Below are 18,439 nucleotides of genomic sequence, written 5' to 3'. Positions count from 1 at the left end.
CCTCAGAGCTGAGACAAAATGAGTGGGAGGCTCAGGGACAGCACGAGCAGCGAGGGGGCCCCCACCCCGTGCCCCTCTGGGAGCTGACGCCCTAGGCAGCGGCCTAGTTCACCTCCTCCCATGCACTGGCCCTTTGCCGCGTAGAAGGAGCTTTGGTGTGGACCCTCACCCTAAGCAGGCCTGCAAAACTCCCAAGGGGGCAGCAGGGAGGGCTCTTCTGTTCCCCGCGGCAGCTTTCCTCGGATTCTTGCCTTGGACTCCGTACATGCAGTTATGACAGGAAGCCAAGAGAATGACTAAAAATGCCTGCTTAAGTACAGTTATAACAGTACAATCTGTAGAGCACGACGTGTTTGTGCACTCAATGTATTGGTATTCTTCCGCCCGGAGAGCTCCCCCACTACTGCTCGTATTTGTCTGTTCCTCGCTAGAGGTTTGCCTTTTGGTTGGTGCACCTGAATCCCCTGCCATCTAGAGCTGGAATGCCAAAACTGTCAGAGAGAAGGAGAAGACTGCAGATTTATACCCGCCCTTCTCTCTGAATCCGAGACTCAGAGCGGCTTGAATCTCCTTTCCCTTCCTCCCCCACCACAGACACCCTGTGAAGTGGGTGGGGCTGAGAGAGTTCTTCCAGAAGCTGCCCTTTCAAGGACAGAATCTCAGAGCGGCCTACAATCTCCTTTCCCTTCCTCCCCCACAACAGACACCCTGTGAAGTGGGGGTGGGGCTGAGAGAGCTCTCCCAGAAGCTGCCCTTTCGAGGACAATTTTTACAAGAGCTCAGGTTGACCCAAGGGCACTCCAAACTGACTCTCATCCTCTCCTCTGACGGAGTGTGGCCGTGTGGTGCAGGCAGCGTAGGCACCTGTATCACGTGACCTTGAATGCAATCCTATTCTGAGCGTGGAAAGTTCTGAATTTTTTCCTTTGCTCCTAAATACGGACCCGAGGGAGACATTACCTCTTGGACATTAGAGATAATGACAGAACTATCACTCTCTTAGCTGCAAACTTTTATGTCCTGTGACAGGTTTTCACAGCTGTTCAAAATGGGGTTCTAGCTTTTTCTATATTTTATAAATATATATTCTTAAAACGAATAAGTTAGGAAGCAGTTATAAAGTACAGAGAACCTCTCTGGGTTGTTGTCGAGATACAAGGGGGGAGCGGGTATGGTTTGGAGAATCATGCTGATGTCCCACAATCCCTTCGACTGCTGCTTGCACAGGGGGGAGGCCCTGGAGGCTCCTATGCAGCTCCACTCTCCTTTGTCTTTCACCCCAGCTCACCCCCCTTTTATCTTCCTTTGGGGGCAGGGGGCAAAGGGCACAAGCCACAGTAACGCCCCCAGCCAGCCAGCAGAGGACCTGGCTCACCAGCCCTGCCTCTTACGTGCGCTGCTCGGATAATGTGCAGGCCTCACCCCCCCCCCCACTGCAGGCCTGCATCATCCACAGCAGAAACCAGATCCAGCCCCCCCCCCCACTCCAGCCCGATACGACTCTCTGAAATGAGGCCAAGTAGCCTCCCCCCCATAAAGGAGCCCCCAACCCGGTTTCCTGGCAGGGGAAGAGAACGGCCTGCCCACCCCCTCCTGGGCCAGCTTCGCTCCTGGATGCCCTGTGGCCGGGGCTCCCCTGCGCTGGGCCACGGAGTGCCAGGTTGCTGCCAGCCAATGCCATCGTGCCTAGCTGAAGCATCGCCAGGCCTGCCCAGCTCGTGGCAGGCTGTGATGGCAGAAGATGCCACCCCCACACTTCTGCCGCATGCAATTAAAAATAAACAACTGCAGAGACAGGCAGGGCAGCCTGAATCATTTAATTAGCGGCAGGAGGAGGCCTGGGGGGGGCTCTAGCGGTGGGGCCGAGGGTTGCCTCAGTCAGCCCCACTGGGCCCCGGGACTCCTCCCCACAGCACCCCGCCCCAAAGAGAGCCTCTGCCCGCCTGCTCCGAGCCCTTCCTTGCCCCAGGAGCTTCTCTCTGCAGCATCCTTTCAGTCCTGACCCAGAAATGCTCACCATGGGCAGTGCATCTCACCCCCCCTCTCGCCCCCCCCCTGCAACTGGCTTCCACTAGAAATTCTCCCCAGATCCCCAAAGCTGAATACGTGAGAACTTCAACAAAAAGGCAGCTGGGAAGTCAGCTGCGGGAAGCCGAAAGGAGAGAGGCTCTTCAGGCCTCAGAAACCCGGACATCTGCCAGATCCCCCCCCCCCTCCACACACCCACACACCCCAGCACTGGCTCCTGGAATAAGGCAGAAGAAGAAGAGAAGAAGAAGAAGAAGAAGAAGAAGAAGAAGAAGAAGAAGAAGAAGAAGAAGAAGAAGAAGAAGGAGGAGGAGGAGGAGGAGGAGGAGGAGGAGGAGGAGGAGGAGGAGGTATTGGCTTTATAGCCCACCCTATACTCTGAATCTCAGAGTCCTCCAGGCGGTCACCATCTCCTCTACCTTCCTCCCCTCCGTCTCCATGCACTCAACCACATCACCAAACTGGCTCTCTCCAGGTAGCCCAAGAGGTGTGTGTGCGCAGGGAAAGCGTGTCCCAAGAGGAAGACTTTGTGGGTCTTGAAGGTGTCCAGCTGGACTCCCCTTGCATTCCGTGCCTTCAGTGGCAATGCAGGTGACACGGATCAACATGTGGAAAGCAGTGGGGAGGGGAGGGCTCTCTGCTGCCCCATAGGCTCATCCCGGATGGATGCCTGAGGCAGCTCCCTGTCCACAGCTGCTTCCGTAACCCTTGGCGTGCTGTGCAGCTCCAGGCGGCTGGGAAGCCTCTGCCTGCCAGGCACGCCTGATTTGCCTCCTGAGGGGCTCCCCGGGAAGCCAGCAAGATGGCAGGTGGCCTCTGCCAAGGGCGAGGGGCAGGGGGATCCAGCTGCAGCCAGAGGGGCTCAGCTGGCAAGAAGCCCAGAAGCTAGTGCAGCTCCTGCAGCCCACCATGGGGGCATCCCTCTGCCCCCTGGGAGCAGAAGAAGGGGGCACAGGCGGGGGGGGGTGAGGGAGAAGGGACCTGGTCCGGGGGGGGGGGAATGATCCCCGCCTGGAGACCCAGAGAAGAAGAAGACTGCAGATTTATCCCCCACCCCTTCTCTGAAACAGAGACTCAGAGCGGCTTACAATCTCCTATGTCTGCTCCCCCCACAACAGACACCCTGTGAGGTGGGTGGGGCTCAGAGGGCTCTCCCAGAAGCTGCCCTTTCAAGGACAGAGTCTCAGAGCGGCCTACAATCTCCTTTCCCTTCCTCCCCAACCACAGACACCCTATAAGGTGGGTGGGACTGAGAGAGCTCTCCCAGAAGTTGCCCTTTCAAGGACAACCTCTGCCAGAGCTCTGGCTAACTCAAGGCCATTCCAGCACTGCAAGTGGAGGAGTGGGGAATGAAACCCGGTTCTCCCAGAGAAGAGAGCTCTGGCTGACCCAACGCCATTCCAGCAGCTGCAAGTGGAGGAGTGGGGGATCCATCCTGGTTCTCCTCGATAAGAGAGCTATGGCTGACCCAAGGCCATTTCAGCAGCTGCAAGTGGAGGTGTGGGGAATCAACCCGGTTCTCCCAGACAAGAGAGCTCTGGCTGACCCAAGGCTATTCCAGTAGGTGCAAGTGGAGGAGTGGGGAATCCAACCCGGTTCTCCCAGATAAGAGAGCTCTGGCTGACCCAAGGCCATTCCAGCAGCTGCAGGTGGAGGAGGGGGGGAATCAAACCAAGTTCTCCCAGATAAGAGAGCTCTGGCTGACCCAAGGCCATTCCAGCAGCTGCAAGTGGAGGAGTGGGGAATCAAACCCGGTTCTCCCAGATAATAGAGCTCTGGCTGACCCGAGGCCATTCCAGCAGCTGCAGGTGGAGGAGTGGGGAATCAAACCCGTGTCTCCCAGATAAGAGAGCTCTGGCTGACCCAAGACCATTCCAGCAGGTGCAAGTGGAGGAGTGGGGAATCAAACCCGGTTCTCCCAGATAATAGAGCTCTGGCTGACCCAAGGCCATTCCAGCAGCTGCACTGAGATCGAGAACTCAAAATCTCCTGGTTGTCCCCGGGCCAAAAGAAGCCCGTTTGAAAGCTACAAGGGACAGGGCCTTCTCCATAATGGCTCCATCTTGGTGGAACCAGCTGCCAGAAGAGTTAAGGGCCCTGCGGGATCTTACCCAATTCCGCAGGGCCTGTAAGACAGCCCTCTTCCGGCTGGCCCACAACTGACTGGCACTGAGTAATGAACACTGAACATCGAATTTGAATTGAGCATAACTTAAGACCGCTGAATGATTTTAATGTTTTATGTATATAACAAATGATTAGATTTTTAACTATAAATTATGTAATTGTTAATTTTAATGCTTAATTTTATATTTTATGTTAGTTTTACATGTTGTAAGCCGCCCTGAGCCACCTAGTGGGAGGGCGGGATATAAATCTCAGATAGATAGATAGATAGATAGATAGATAGATAGATAGATAGATAGATAGATAGATAGATAGATAGATAGATAGATAAATAATAAAGTGGAGGAGTGGGGAATCAAACCCGGTTCTCCCAGATAAGAGAGCTCTGGCTGACCCAAGGCCATTCCAGCAGCTGCAAGTGGAGGAGTGGGGAATCAAACCCAGTTCTCCCAGATAAGAGAGCTCTGGCTGACCCAAGGCCATTCCAGCAGCTGCAAGTGGAGGAGTGGGGAATCAAACCCGGTTCTGCCAGATAAGAGAGCTCTGGCTGACCCAAGGCCATTCCAGCAGCTGCAAGTGGAGGAGTGGGGAATCAAACCTGCTTCTCCCAGATAAGAGAGCTCTGGCTGACCCAAGGCCATCCCAGCAGCTGCAAGTGGAGGAGTGGGGAATAACCCGGTTCTCCCAGATAAGAGAGCTCTGGCTGACCCAAGGCCATCCCAGCAGCTGCAAGTGGAGGAGGGGGGAATCCAACCTGGTTCTCCCAGATAAGAGCTCTGGCTGACCCAAGGCCATTCTAGCAGCTGCACATGGAGGAGTGGGGGATCAAACCCGGTTCTCCCAGATAAGAGAGCTCTGGCTGACCCAAGGCCATTCCAGCAGGTGCATGTGAAGGAGGGGGGAATCAAACCCGATTCTCCCCGATGAGAGAGCTATGGCTGACCCAAAGCCATTCCAGCAGCTGCAAGCGGAGGAGTGGGGAATCCAACCCGGTTCTCCCAGATAAGAGAGCTCTGGTTGACCCAAGGCCATTCCAGCAGCTGCAAGCGGAGGAGTGGGGGATCAAACCCGGTTCTCCCAGATAAGAGAGCTCTGGCTGACCCAAGGCCATTCCAGCAGCTGCAGGTGGAGGAGGGGGGAATCCAACCCGGTTCTCCCAGATAAGAGTCCGCACACTTCTCCACTACACCAAACTTCAGGCCACTGGCGCAGAAGCAGCCTCCCCACCCCACCCCTCTTGGCTACCTCTGCCTCTGGCCCCAGAAGTACCTTGGTGAGAGGGCACTCTGCCTGTGGTCAGGGCCACTCCCACTGCCTCTGCCAGGGCCCAGCTGTGCCATGGGAAAGAGCGGTGGGGCTGGCCATGCCTCTCTTCCCCGTGCTGGCTCCTCAGCTGCCCTAGAGTGAACCAGCCTTCCTTCTGTGCCTGGCAGGGGAGGCCTTGGCACAGCCTGGCAGAGAGGGCAGGAATCCAGCCAGGCGCAGCAGGGCCACCGCAGGGGGGCGGGGGGAGCACAGCAGGAAGCCCTTGCGGGAACTGGCAGGCGCTGGGCTGGCACTGCCCACCTGGCAGGCAGGCCTTTCTCCCTTGAGGCTGAAGGTGGGGAGGGTCCTTTGCTTTTCCTTGGGCCAAGAAAGCGACGCACCCCCAGGGCTTCTTCTGGCAGCTGCACGAAACTGCCTGATGAGGAATCAGACCCCCCCACCCCCGGTCAGTCAACAGGGGGCCTTTCTGGTCACCTCCGCCCCCCCCCCCTTGAAGCCACCCGCCCCGCCGGAGCTGGAGGGAGGAAGGGAGAGGGGAGGGGGGTCCGGGCAGGGAGGCCTAGCGGTTTCAGCCCCCTCAGGTTGGCGCGGGCTGCGGAGCTCCCGGCTGGCCAGACCCCCCCACCAAGAGCCAAGGCCCCCCTCCCTCCCCCCCCCGCGGCCGGGCAAACAGCAGCAGCAGCAGGAGCACCTGTGTCAACAGCGGCGACGGCCACGGCGGGCGTCCCCGGTGCCCCCGAGCAAACACGGCGTGCCTCCCCGGGCCGGCCGCTGCTGGGAGACAGGCGGAGGGCGGAGGGACAGGACGGGGCGGGCGAGGGGCGGCGGCAGCAGCAGCACAAGCCCCCCCCCCCCGAAGCACGTGCTCCTCCCACGCCCCCACCCAGCAGTGCCTCACGGGGGGGGGCGGAGGGCCGCGCCGTCGAGGCGCTCCGGCAGCCGGCGGGGGGCGTCCGCGAGCCTTCTGCCCGCCCGCCCGGGCGGCGCGTCTCTGTCGGGGGTCTGTCGGAGGGCCGCGCGGGCTCTCTGTGTCTCGCCGACTGGCAGCAGCGGCAGCAGCAGCGCAGCAGTCGGGCGGCGGGCGGCGTGGAGGTGCCAACCAGCCAGCCGAGCGAGGCAGCGGGGCTCCGTGAGGCCGGCCGAGGCCCCCGCCGGGAGGGAAGGAAGGAAGGAAGGAGCGAGGGAGGGATGGCGGCGCCTCCGCTGCTGGCGCTCAACGCCTCGCCGGCCTGCAGCAGCCCCGCCAACGGCTCCGCAGAGCCCCCCTGGAACGGCACCGCCGCCGCCCCCCCTTGCCCCGACTGCAGGCGCCAGAGCCCCGCCGCGCCCCTCCCGAGGTGAGCCGCCCCCCCCGCTCCGGCTGCGTCTCGCCCCCCCATCCCGCGCAGCAGCCCCCTTCCCGGGCCACCCCCAATCCCGCCGCCCAGGGTCTCCGCCGCGGCACATGCAGGGCCTCAGAGCATGCACAGAGTGCCTCTTCCTCGCCGCCAAGCCCCGCAACTGGGGTGGGGGGGGACCCCGGGGTTGTGGCTGCTCTCACGGGGGGGGGGGGTGTCCTGCTGAAGTCCTGCTCGCGGGAGGGAGGGAGGGGCAGAGTCCCGGGGAGCCCGCGGGGGGGAGGCAGAGCAGAGGCGCCTCAGAGCAACATCAGAGGGGCAGCCAGCTCCTCAGCCACAGGGCCGCGAGGGAGTCCCAGGCTGGCGCTGCCTGCCTTTGCAGCCTGCCTGTGGAGCGAAGGGTCCCCTCAGCCCGCCCCGCCCTGCAGGCGCTGGCCACGCCTCCTGCCTCCTGGGGGGCAGGCCTGGGAGCTCTGGGGCCCCCCCTGGGCAGGGAGGCAAGAGGGGGCCGCTGCAGGGCCTTCCAGGAGCCCTGGCTCTGCCGCCACCCTGGCAGCTGCCTGTGCCCAGACTGCTCCCTCTGCCGCCAGCCTGCCTTTTGCGCCTGGCTCTGCAACGAGGGGTCTCCTGACCAGGGGGAAGGTTTCTGGGCAAGGAGCAGCGGGGGGGGGGGGGACGGACTCCGGGGCTAACATGGGAGGGGCAGGGCCAGCCACACTTCTGGGGGACTCTGGGTGCAGCTCAGAGAGGGGCGATCCAAAGCCCCCCCAAACACACACACTGTCAGCTTCAGTCGCTGCCGCCTGGCCTTGTCCTGAGGCTCAGAAAAGGGCAACTAGAATGATTAAAGGGCTGGAGCACTTTCCCTATGAAGAAAGGTCAAAATGCTTGGGGCTCTTTAGCTTGGAGAAACGTCGACTGCGGGGTGACATGATAGAGGTTTACAAGATTATGCATGGGATGGAGGAAGTAGAGAAAGAAGTGCTTTTCTCTCTTTCTCACAATACAAGAACTCGTGAGCATTCGATGAAATTGCTGAGCAATTGGGTTAAAAAGGATAAAAGGAAGTCCTTCTTCACCCAAAGGGTGATTAGCGTGGAATTCACTGCCACAGGAAGTGGCCGCGGCTACAAGCATAGCCAGTTTCCAGAGGGGAGTGGATAAGCATCTGGAGCAGAGGTCCATCAGTGGCTATTAGCCACAGCCTATCGTTGGAACTCTCTCTGGGGCAGTGATGGTCTGTATTCTTGGTGCTTGGAGGGCAATAGTGGGAGGGCTTCTAGCCCCACTCGTGAACCTCCGGATGGCACTTGGGGAGGGAGGTTTGGCCACTGTGTGACAGAGTGTCCAACCGGAGGGGCCACTGGCCTGATCCAACATGGCTTCTCTTACGTTCTTATGTCCTTGAGTGCAGCAGAGGAGGGGCCCTGGGAAACGGAGGGCAGATGTGGGTGGGCAGGGCGGGGCAGCCTGCTCCTGTGACCCCTTTGGCGTTGTCCTTGGGGGCAGATCTCCAGACCTGGGTCTGCAGGCTGGGGCCAGAAGCCCTCTGCCCACTCACGTTCCATGTTGGCAGAGAGGGCTTCAGGGCCCCCATCTAGGACCCCCTCCCATTCCAGCAGCAGAGAGCCTCTAGAGGAGCCAGGCTGCACTCTGTAAGGGGTGGGCAAAAGTCTTGGAGCTGGGGGGGGGGTCTTTCTGCACCCAAGATGGCCGCTGGCCCAGAGGAGGAAGCGAAGATGCCCCCCCTTGCATCCTCCTCAGCTGCCTCTTGGGCATCCCAGTGGAAGCCTGGCCCAGCACAGCCCCTCCCAGAAGACCCCGCCTGCAAGGGGAGGGTCAGCAGCTCCTCTCCTCTCTCTCCCCCCCCCCAGACTTAGAGCTCACGGTGCGAGTCCTTCTCTACTTGGTCATTTTCCTGCTCAGCGTGGTGGGGAACGTGCTGGTGATCTCGGTGCTGGCCGTGAACAAGCGCCTGCGCACCGTTACCAACTCCTTCCTGCTCTCGCTGGCCGTCAGCGACCTAATGGTGGCGCTCTTCTGCATCCCCTTCACCTTCATCCCCAACCTCATGCAGACCTTTGTCTTCGGCAAGGTTGTCTGCAAAACCGTGGCCTACCTCATGGGTGAGTGTCTGGCTGCTGTGAGGGGGGGGGCGGCTTTTGGGCTGCTGCCTGGGCGTGGTGCTAGGGGACCCGCCCCCCATGGCCCGGTCTGACCCCCCCCTCCTCCCCCAGGCATGTCCGTCAGCGTCTCCACCTTCAGCCTGGTGGCCATCTCCATCGAGCGCTACAACGCCATTTGCAACCCGCTGCAGTCCCGGGTGTGGCAGACGCGCTCCCACGCCTACCGGGTCATCGTGGCCACGTGGCTGCTGTCGGCCCTCCTCATGCTGCCCTACCCAGTCTACACCACCACGACCCCCTCGCCTGACCAGCCCGGCATCTACCAGTGCCAGCACAAATGGCCGGGGGTCCACGGCAGACAGGCCTGGTGAGTCACAGCTGGGGGGGGGGGCTGGGTGGCAGGAACATCAGGGGGGGGGTCTTTGCTGACCCGTGTGAGATGCCAACGTGAATGGGCCCCTCTGTCACTCTCAGGGATGCCCCAACCCCAAATCAGCACAGGTCTGGGGCAGTGTTCCCTCTCAGCTGTGGAGTCTGGTGAGTAAAAGCTCTGCTTTGTGAGCTGCTGGCATTAAAGCTGTGAGCAAGTGATTTGGCTGCTCCGTCACCTCATTTGCTCCAGGGCCCTCCTTCCTGGGCTAAGACACAAAGGTGTGAAACTGTGAGCTCGCTCACACTGACTCAGCTTGCAGGGCCCACCTGGAATACTTCTCTTTTGCTCCGCCTTCTCCTGAAGGGTTTAGAATACCTGCTTAGGTCAGGGAATGTTCTGGTTACAGAAATCATATCTGTGGTGTTGGCAACCAAACTCTACTGCTTGACTCCCCCCCCCCCCTTCCCCCAGTGTCCTCGACTTCAGAAGGCTTTTTGGGCCGTGGTCACCCTGAGCTGCCTGCTGCCCTCTGTGCCCCTCTGGCTGCAAACACGGCAGGGGGAACACACGGACTGACCGACATGACTTCCTGCTAGAATGCCGGGTTGGTCCCATTTTGCGGGCTGGAGGAAACCCTGTGGTTTCTTGGCCTTTCTGCCACTCACAGCGGGAAAAGGAAAGGGAAGGTCCCCTGTGCAAGCCCCAGTCGTTTCTGACTCTGGGGTGACGTTGCTTTCACTACATTTTCACGGCAGACTTTTTACAGGGTGGTTTGCCATTGCCTTCCCCAGTCATCTACACCTTCCACCCAGCCAGCTGGGGACTCATTTGACTGACCTCACAAGGATGGAAGGCTGAGCCAACCTTGAGACAGCTACCTGAACCCAGCTTCCGCTGGAATTGAACTCAGGTCGTGAGCAGAGAGTTCAGATCACAATACTGCAGTACTGCTGCTTTACCACTCTGCGCCTCGGGGGCTGGCCATTCACTCACAGTGCAAGGACATGGAAATGCTCTCAAGCCCTGAGGCTTCTCTGCAGGCTTCCTCCAAAGGTTTTGGAGGGACTCCCTGATCTGCTTGCTGGGAAGGCGGGGGTGGCCCCTTCTGGCGAGGGGGGGAGGCCAGCCACGACCCATCCCTGCACCTTCCGCAGGCTGCTGCTTCTGCGGGGTGGGGGGGGGAGCTCTTGCTTGTGTGGGGCAGGATAGCAGGAAAGTGCCTTCGAAAGAAAGGGCTCAAATCCACCGGGGGGGCTGGATTCTGTCCTCCGGCTCCTCCTTCCCTGCCAAAGAGCTGCTCTGAACCTTTTGGGAAGGGCTTTGGGGTGGGAGACGTTGGGCTCCTGTCCCATTGCTCGGCTCTGGAGACCAGAGGAATGCCAGCATGCAGACGGGCAAAAACCGAGTGGAGAGTGTGCTGCTTCGCTGTAGGTGAGTACCCGGGTTTATGAGCTCTTCTGCTCCTTCATCTTTGTCAGATGGCCATCTAGCCTCTGCTGAAAAACCTCCAAGGAAAGAGAGCCCACCGCCTCCCCGGGAGGAAGCTGTCAAGCATGGCTAATTCTGATCAATAATTGATGGTTTTAGGGCCTTGCCAGAGACAGGTCTGGGGAAGATCCCTGAAGGCCAAATGTTGTTAGTTTATTATTCTTTCCTGGCTTTCCTCCCGCTTTATGACTGCTTAATTAGAGGTAGTGCGAAGAGAGAAAGTTATCAGCACCTTCCATGAATTCTCCTTCGGGAGGATGAGCCATCTGGGCATAGCAAGGCCGAATGGTTGATAACGCCCTGGGAATGTATGTAGTTTTGATATTCTATGTGTGAAAGCTCCCTTGCTTCCCCCACCTCTGGAATCCCTTTGAAGTATGCCTTAAAAGTTGTGTATCAATGTATCAGTTTCATTCTTCTCAAGCACCGACTTTGGCCAAAGTATCGGTCTATCAATAAATGTAGTCTTTGTATCAACTTCGACTAGTCATTGAACCCGCATGCTTGACAGAAGCCTGTTCCTGCCCTAGTGGTCAGGAAGTTCTTCCTAATGTTGAGCCAAAAACGCTTCTGATTTAATTGCAACCTGTTGGTTCTAGTGTGACCTTAGTCATCTGTGATTTCCATCTGGGCTTTTCTGAGGGTCTCAGAAAAGGGACTGACTGTCATGTTTGCCAAGCTGGGCTTGTGTTTGAGAGGGGCTGTGTGGCGTTACGAAATCCCAGAGGCTGGCAGAAGCAGCCAGCTGATGAAGGCAGCTAGAGAAGCCGCACGTGGCAAAGAGCATACTGGAGAAGAGCGTAACTGGGGAAGAGCATAACTCCAGGTTGATGTTGAGCTAGCTCACAGAGTTTTCTCCTCCAGCTCACACACTTTTGTTTTAGCTCTGGATGACCCCGGAGCAAACTAATGTATTCAGGAGTTCACAACGTCAATGCCAGTAGCTCACAAAGTAGAATTTTTGCTCAGAAGACTCTGCACCTTAGAGGGGACATTGCTAGAAGCCCTGCACAATGAGTTGTGTAGAAAGTCTGTTCCAGCACACCAGTGGTCTGGAACTTGGCTGGGCAAGATAAATTGTCAGCGCTTCCTCAGATTGGTCTTTTTATATAAATATGCCTGATTCCTGCTACTTTCGGTGCCCTTACCAGTCTATAAATAAATCCAAGTGCAATTAATACATGTGCACAAGATGTCCCTGCGTTTATAAGCTATGAATAAATGCATTTACTATGTTATTCTGAAAATGTGCTCTCGGTGTATTTCACGTTTTGCTTTTGAAATGCTTCTTGGTGGAAGGGAGGAGCTGGTGTTTTCTGCCTGAGGTACCTTGAAGGGTCTGTGTTTTGTCCTGGGGGGGGGGGGGGGTGGCTCAGCCAGAACTTGAGCAGCAGGTGGGGTCTTGGGGGTGGGAGGGGCCATCAAGGCAGGAGATATTTGGAGGTGGTGGGCCAGCCGTTGCCTGTCTCTGCAGCGTCCTCCTTGGGGGTCTCCAACCCACGTCCTCAGTGGGACTGGCCCTGAGATGAGATCTCAGCCTCCTCTGAGCCCCCTCTTCCTTCCTCCCCCCCCCATAGGAGGATGCAAAGCTGCCGCAGAGAGTCCCTTGGGGAGGAGGAGGATTGGGGACCTCACAGGCACAGGCCAATACATATTCATCCACAGCCAGCTTTTCCTTGAACTGCCCTGTGAAATCATCACATTTGCTTTCAGAGGAAGCCCCCCCCCCTCCAGAAACAAAGGAGGATATCCCTGCAAAGCAGTCTTACAACTCCCCCATGGGTCCGAGGGCCCAGCGCTGTGGGAAGGAAGGGAGCGTGGCCAGGCTTTCCAGAGGCAGGTGGCTGGTCCCTCAGGAGTGACCCCCCCTTTCTCCCCCCCCCCCGCCTCTCCTCCCAGGTACGTGCTGATCCTGGTGACACTCTTCTTTGTCCCTGGGCTGGTGATGACGGTGGCTTACGGCCTGATCTCCTGGGAGCTCTACCGCGGCCTGCGCTTTGAGATGGACCTTTCCCAGGAAGCCAAAGGTGGGTGTTTGAGGAGGGGCGGGGGTGGGAAAGGCCTGGCCTGGGGGGTCTCCTGGAGGGGGCTCTTCTCTCTAGAGGGCAGTTTAGGGTGAGGGGGGGCACAAAGGCAGGCTCACTGTCAGAGCGGTCTGACATCGCTGCAGTGGTCTGGGCTTCTGTCTGGGAGGGGGGGTGGGGAGAGCAGGGAATTCTCCCCAGAAGAGGGCTTGTCTTGCCCAGAAGGACTCCCCCCCCCCGCCCGAGTTGAAATGGCAAGAGGGACCTGTGGGCGGGCGGGGGGGGGCATTCTGCAGCCTCTTTCTGGCCTCCGAGCCAGGCTGGCTTTCAGGGCTGGACAGAGCACACTGTGGCCCCGGGGCCTGGAGATGGCCTGCCCATCCCTGGCTGCATGGGGTCCAGACTGCAGGGGCAGAAAGTTTGGGGGCTGGGGCTACCCGTAGAGCTTTCTTGAGTGCATGCTGGAGGAGTGTGTGACCTGCGCAGACCCTTGGTCCCTTCTGAGGACTGCCCCCCCCTGCTCCTGGCCCTTTGTGCGGGGGGAGGCGGGGGCCTACGGAGGGGCCTCCTGCTTCCTCCTGGCTTGTCTTGCCCCCTCCAGCTCCACAGAACGGTGGCTCGCAGGCGCTGGCCCCTCGTGAGGAGAGCGACGGCTGCTACATCCAGGTGCCCCGGGGGTCCGCAGGGGGCACTGTGGAGCTGTCGGTCCTGACCTCCGAGGACCACGCCAAGGAGGAGCGCGTCCGGGCGAACCGCTCGGAGGGCCAGCTGCGGGCCAAGAAGCGCGTCATCCGCATGCTCCTGGTGATCGTGGTCCTCTTCTTCGTCTGCTGGCTGCCCCTCTACGTGGCCAACACGTGGCAGGCCTTCTCCCCCAGGGCTGCTCGCCGGGCCCTCTCGGGCACTCCCATCTCCTTCATCCACCTCCTCAGCTACCTCTCCACCTGCGTCAACCCCTTCATCTACTGCTTCATGAACAAGCGTTTCCGGAAAGCCCTGGCCGCCACCTGCACCGCCTGCTGCTGCTGCTGCCGCGTGGCCCCCTGCCGCCCCCAGCCCCGCCCCCTGGACGACGAGGTCACTGCCACGGGCGCCTCCCTCTCCAAGTTCAGCTACACCACCGTGAGCAGCATCGGGCCCCCCTGACCCCCAACTTCCTGGGCACAGCTGCCCCCCCCCCAGCCTCCCAGGAGGCCTGACAGGGCGCGGGAGGCTGGGGAACCTGGCAGCAGGGTCCTCCTTCCTCCCTCCCTCCCTGCCGGGCCTGAACTGGGGCCCTTTCCCAGGAGAGCCTGTGCCCCCCAGGCTGCCTCTGGGAGCCCCCAACCTCAGTCTGCCCTTTTGGGGGGGAGCTGCTGCCTGGAACTGCACGTCCTCTGCCCCCCTTTCCAGGGCCACTCAGGGTGGGGTGGGGGGGCTGCACCAGCACTGACCCAACCCAGGGAGGAGGAGAGGAGAGGCTCAGGTGGTCCTCTGCAAGAGTCTTGCAAATATTATTCTGATCCCAGGTTGGGAGGAGAGCCCTTTGGGTCGACATTGTTGTTTCCCAAGTAGTAGCCTCCTTGCTGCCCTTGTTGAGAAGGGGGCTGCCCCCCCACACACCAGACCCTTTGCACTGGGGGCAATCCATCCCCTCCCCACTGCTGTGTGTGTGTCGCGGGGGGCGGGTGTGTCTTTCACGCTCTGTGTACCTCAAATAAAGCTCTCAGAATAGACCTGCTTTGTGCTGCTCGGCTTCTGCCACCGGAGAACAGACATTGTCCTCGTCCCCTCCACACACACACACACACACACTGCCACCCCCTTGGCCTTTGGACTCAACTCCCCCCCCCCACGTGCTCGCCCACCCACTCAGCAGCTCCCCACCCCCCTCTTGTCTTCATCCTGAGGGGGGGACATTAAAGCTGTCAGGCCTGAATGTCAGCCTCCCCCCACCCCGCCCCGTCTTGCAGAGCCATCCCTCCCCAGGGCCCAGCAGCTGGAGAGCGGAAGTCGTGGGGGGGGGGGGGTGGGATGGCTGCAGACAGTGACAGCCTTGGAAGCGCTGCCCCCCACCCCACCCGGCTGTTTCTTGAAATCAGACTCTGCTGTGCATATTCCTTGAGGCAGGAGTAGAGGCCCGTCTGGGTTCCACCGTCACACTGCCTCCCCTCCCCCCCCCCCCCCCGCATGGGCAGGGGGGAAGTCCAGTGGCAAGGGAAGCAGCGGGCAGATGGGCTTTGCCCCCAGGGGAGGGGGAGTCTCTGCCCCCTCTTAGGCAGAGGAGGGAGAGCCAGCCCCACCCACCCCCCAAGTGCCAGAGAGGAGGGCGGCAGAGGTGCAGGAGTGAGAGAAGGACTCTGCACAGCCCCCCAGATCTCCCCTGGCCAATCAGGAGTTGGGCGGGGCATTCTCTGGGCACCCACCAGCCCCGTGCTGAGGGAGGATTCCTGGCTTGGGCACAAAGTCAGACCTTGAAGCGACAGAGGAGCCCAAGCTGCGGGGGGCTGAGCCCTGCGGGGCCAGTGGCGAAAGAGAGGCCTCTCCCTTTTGGCTTTCTGCACATGTGCCACTTCAGTGGTACTCAGGAGGTGGGATGGGACCCCAAAATGCGGAGGGAGGAGAAGGAACACGGTGAGCATGTGGGGTGCCCCGCTGCATACTGGGGCTGGCCTCAGCATAATCTCCAAAGTAGCCACCAAAGGCCACCCCAGCCGAGGATCCCCCAGACACCTGGAAAAGGAGCTAGAAGCTGGTTCTGTGCTCACGGGGGAGGGGGGCTTTGCAAAAGGGTCTGAAGGCCCTTTAGCAGGGGGTCCTGCTCCAAACAGTGCGGGGGGCTTGTTGCAAGAGCCCTTTGGGGAGGTGAGGAGAGAGGCCTCTGGTTGAGGGAGGGTCCTTGGCCTGTCCCCTCATCTCAAGGCAGGCGCAGCAGAGGAGGGAGGGTGGCTCAGGGGCAGAGCATCGGCTTGGGAAGCAGAAGGTCCCAGGTTCAATCCCCGGCATCTCCCAACTAAAAAAGGATCCAGGTAAAGAGGCATGAAAAACGTCAGCTGGAGACCCTCGAGAGCCACAGTGGCTCAGTGGCAGAGCAGAAGGTCCCAGGTTCAAGCCCCGGCATCTCCAACTCAAAAGGGTCCAGGCAAGTTGGCGTGAAAAATCTCAGCCTGAGAGCCTGGAGAGCTGCTGCCAGTCTGAGGAGACAAGACTGACTTGGATGGACCGAGGGGGGTCTCATTCAGTAGAAGGCAGCTTCAGATGTTCAGATGGCCTCTCAGGGTGGGCAGAGCTACTTCCGGGCATCTGCAGCTGGTTGTTGGTTTCAGCAATGAATCAGAGTCCAGAAACCTGCTCGATGACAACCCATAAGCCCCTTAAAGACCCCAGCTGCTTCTACAAATGCTTTGTGTGGCTGAAGAGGACTGGAGCGCTACGATCCCCCCCAGGATCAGAGGCTGCAGGCTGCCCACTCAGGAGTTTCCAGAAGCGGGGGGGAGGGTGTCTGCCGTCTCTCTGCACCAGTGGATGGGCTGTGGCTCAGTGTAGGAGGAGGGTGGCAGGTTCAGTCATGGGTGTCACAAGTTAATAGGACCAGGCAGTGAGTGATGGGGAAGTCCTCGGCCAAGAGGCTGCGGGAGGCTTCCAAGGCTGAGTGGATGATCCTGATTGCCACGGACGGATGGTCTGGTCCAGGGGAAGGCAGCTCTGTGTGTGTTCCATATGGTGCCCTTAAATGTTTGTGAGGGAAGAGGGAGCAAGGGCTGTGGCTCAGTGGCAGAGCGTCTGCTTGGCACACAGAAGGCCCCAGGTTCTAGCCCCGCCGGTACCTCCAGTTCAAAGGGCCAGACAGGAGGGGAGGGGAACTGGGGTGCCGCTGACCTGGACAGCTGGGTGCTCTGGCTCAGTCCAAGGCAGCTTCCCGGGTTTCTCTCTGTGCTGTCAGCCAATCAACATGCACAACTGGACGCAGCGGCAAGTGCCTGGCTTCTCACATCGGACATGAATGTGGAGGGAGAAGTGTGGTGTGTGGTGTTGCGTTGTCTTGGGCTCCCAGGGCCAGCCTCTGGGCGGGGCAGTGCTGTGCATCATTTCTACTGCCCGCCTGGGGTCTGAGTGAGCCAGCCCCAACCCATGCCCCAGTCCCCTCTCTCAGCCTAGCCTACCTCACAAGGCTGTCGTGAGAGCAGGATGGGGAGAGGAGGGCCGCCCCTGCCCCGCAATGTGTCCAGGGATGCTGAGTTGCTCACTACAACAGAGTAGTGCAGTGGCCAAGTTTGCAGATGACACAACTTAATTCAGGATGGTGAAAACCAATATAGTGAGTTGGGAGCAGCATGGCAAATGAAGCTCAGTGCTGGTGATTGCCGGGTGGAGTCCACTGGAAGAAAACTTCCGAACTTCGCGCATTTGCTGAAGGGGCCTGAACTGGCTGAGGCTGAGAGGGAAAGAGAGCTTGGGGTTGCAGTGGGCAACGATGAAAAGGTCAACTCAGTGGATAGCAGGTTGTTGGGATTCGTTTAAGTTAGAGGCTTGGAGTTTGCATAGATGAGTCAGAGATGGATCGCTTCTCAAAAGAAATAAAGTTTACTAGCATAAAACATCAGGAAAAGGTACTTGGGAGTACAAGAGAGCCAGTTTGGTGTAGTGGTTAAGTGTGCGGACTCTTATCTGGGAGAACCGGGTTTGATTCCCCACTCCTCCACTTGCACCTGCTGGATAGGCCTTGGGTCAGCCATAGCTCTGGCAGAGGTTGTCCTTGAAAGGGCAGCTGCTGTGAGAGCCCTCTCTAGCCCCACCCACCTCACAGGGTGTTTGTTGTGGGGGAGGAAGGTAAAGGAGATTGTGAGCCGCCAGGGCGGGATATAAATCCAATATCTTATCTTATCTTATCTTAAGAGATAAAACTTCGCTCACTAGCTTGGTTAACTACATCTCCTCGGTTACATGGCTAATTTATGAGTCTTTGTCTCCTGGCTTCTTTGCAGAAAGCAATCCAACACAGGTAGAAGACATTTGTGTGAAGGCTGGAGCTTTTCCTGGGGGGAGCTGACAGCCACACGACCAAGCCGAAATGGACCTTGTGCATCAGTTAGGGCAGGGGTGTCAAACATCAGGCCCCTGAGCAACTGCCTGTCGTTGCCTGTTGTCTGACCAAGAGAGGGCTCTTGGGGTCGTGGTAGAGAACTCACGGGAAATGTCAAGACAGGGTGCGACTGCAATAAAAAAGGCCAAGGCCATGCTGGGAATTACTAGGAAGGGAACTGAAAACAAATCAGCCAGTATCATAATGCCCCTGTATAAATCGATGGTGCGGTCTCATTTGGAATACTGTGTGCAATTCTGGTCGCCGCACCTCAAAAAGGGTATTATAGCATTGGAGAAAGTCCAGAAAAAGGCAACTAGAATGATTAAAGGTTTGGAACACTTTCCCTATGAAGAAAGGTTAAAACGCTTGGGGCTCTTTAGCTTGGAGAAACGTCGACTGTGGCATGATAGAGGTTTACAAGATTATGCCTGGGATGGAGAAAGTAGAGAAAGAAGTCCTTTTCTCCATTTCTCACAATACAAGAATTCGTGGGCATTCAATGAAATTGCTAAGCAGTTGGGTTAGAACGGATAAAAGGAGGTACTTCTTCATCCAAAGGGTGATTAACATGTGGAATTCACTGCAACAGGAGGTGGTGGCAGCTA

At 58.8% G+C, this 18,439-nt stretch overlaps 1 protein-coding gene across 1 annotated transcript; it reads left to right on the top strand.

The window, feature by feature from the left end:
- Window positions 1-292: 292 nt before the first annotated feature.
- On the top strand, window positions 293-14,484 carry CCKBR (cholecystokinin B receptor). Its single transcript, XM_060263873.1, has 6 exons — window positions 293-314; window positions 6,095-6,758; window positions 8,523-8,884; window positions 8,996-9,251; window positions 12,645-12,772; window positions 13,371-14,484. The coding sequence occupies exons 1-6, from the start codon at window positions 293-295 to the stop codon at window positions 13,913-13,915; spliced, it is 1,977 nt and encodes a 658-aa protein (XP_060119856.1). The 3' UTR covers window positions 13,916-14,484.
- The last annotated feature ends 3,955 nt before the right edge of the window (window positions 14,485-18,439 follow it).

The sequence above is a fragment of the Heteronotia binoei genome, unplaced genomic scaffold (genome assembly GCF_032191835.1).
Source record: "Heteronotia binoei isolate CCM8104 ecotype False Entrance Well unplaced genomic scaffold, APGP_CSIRO_Hbin_v1 ptg001301l, whole genome shotgun sequence".
NCBI classification, from domain to species: Eukaryota; Metazoa; Chordata; class Lepidosauria; order Squamata; family Gekkonidae; genus Heteronotia; species Heteronotia binoei.
Note: the sequence above shows the minus strand (reverse complement) of the source record. Positions and strands in the feature narration are given on the sequence as shown.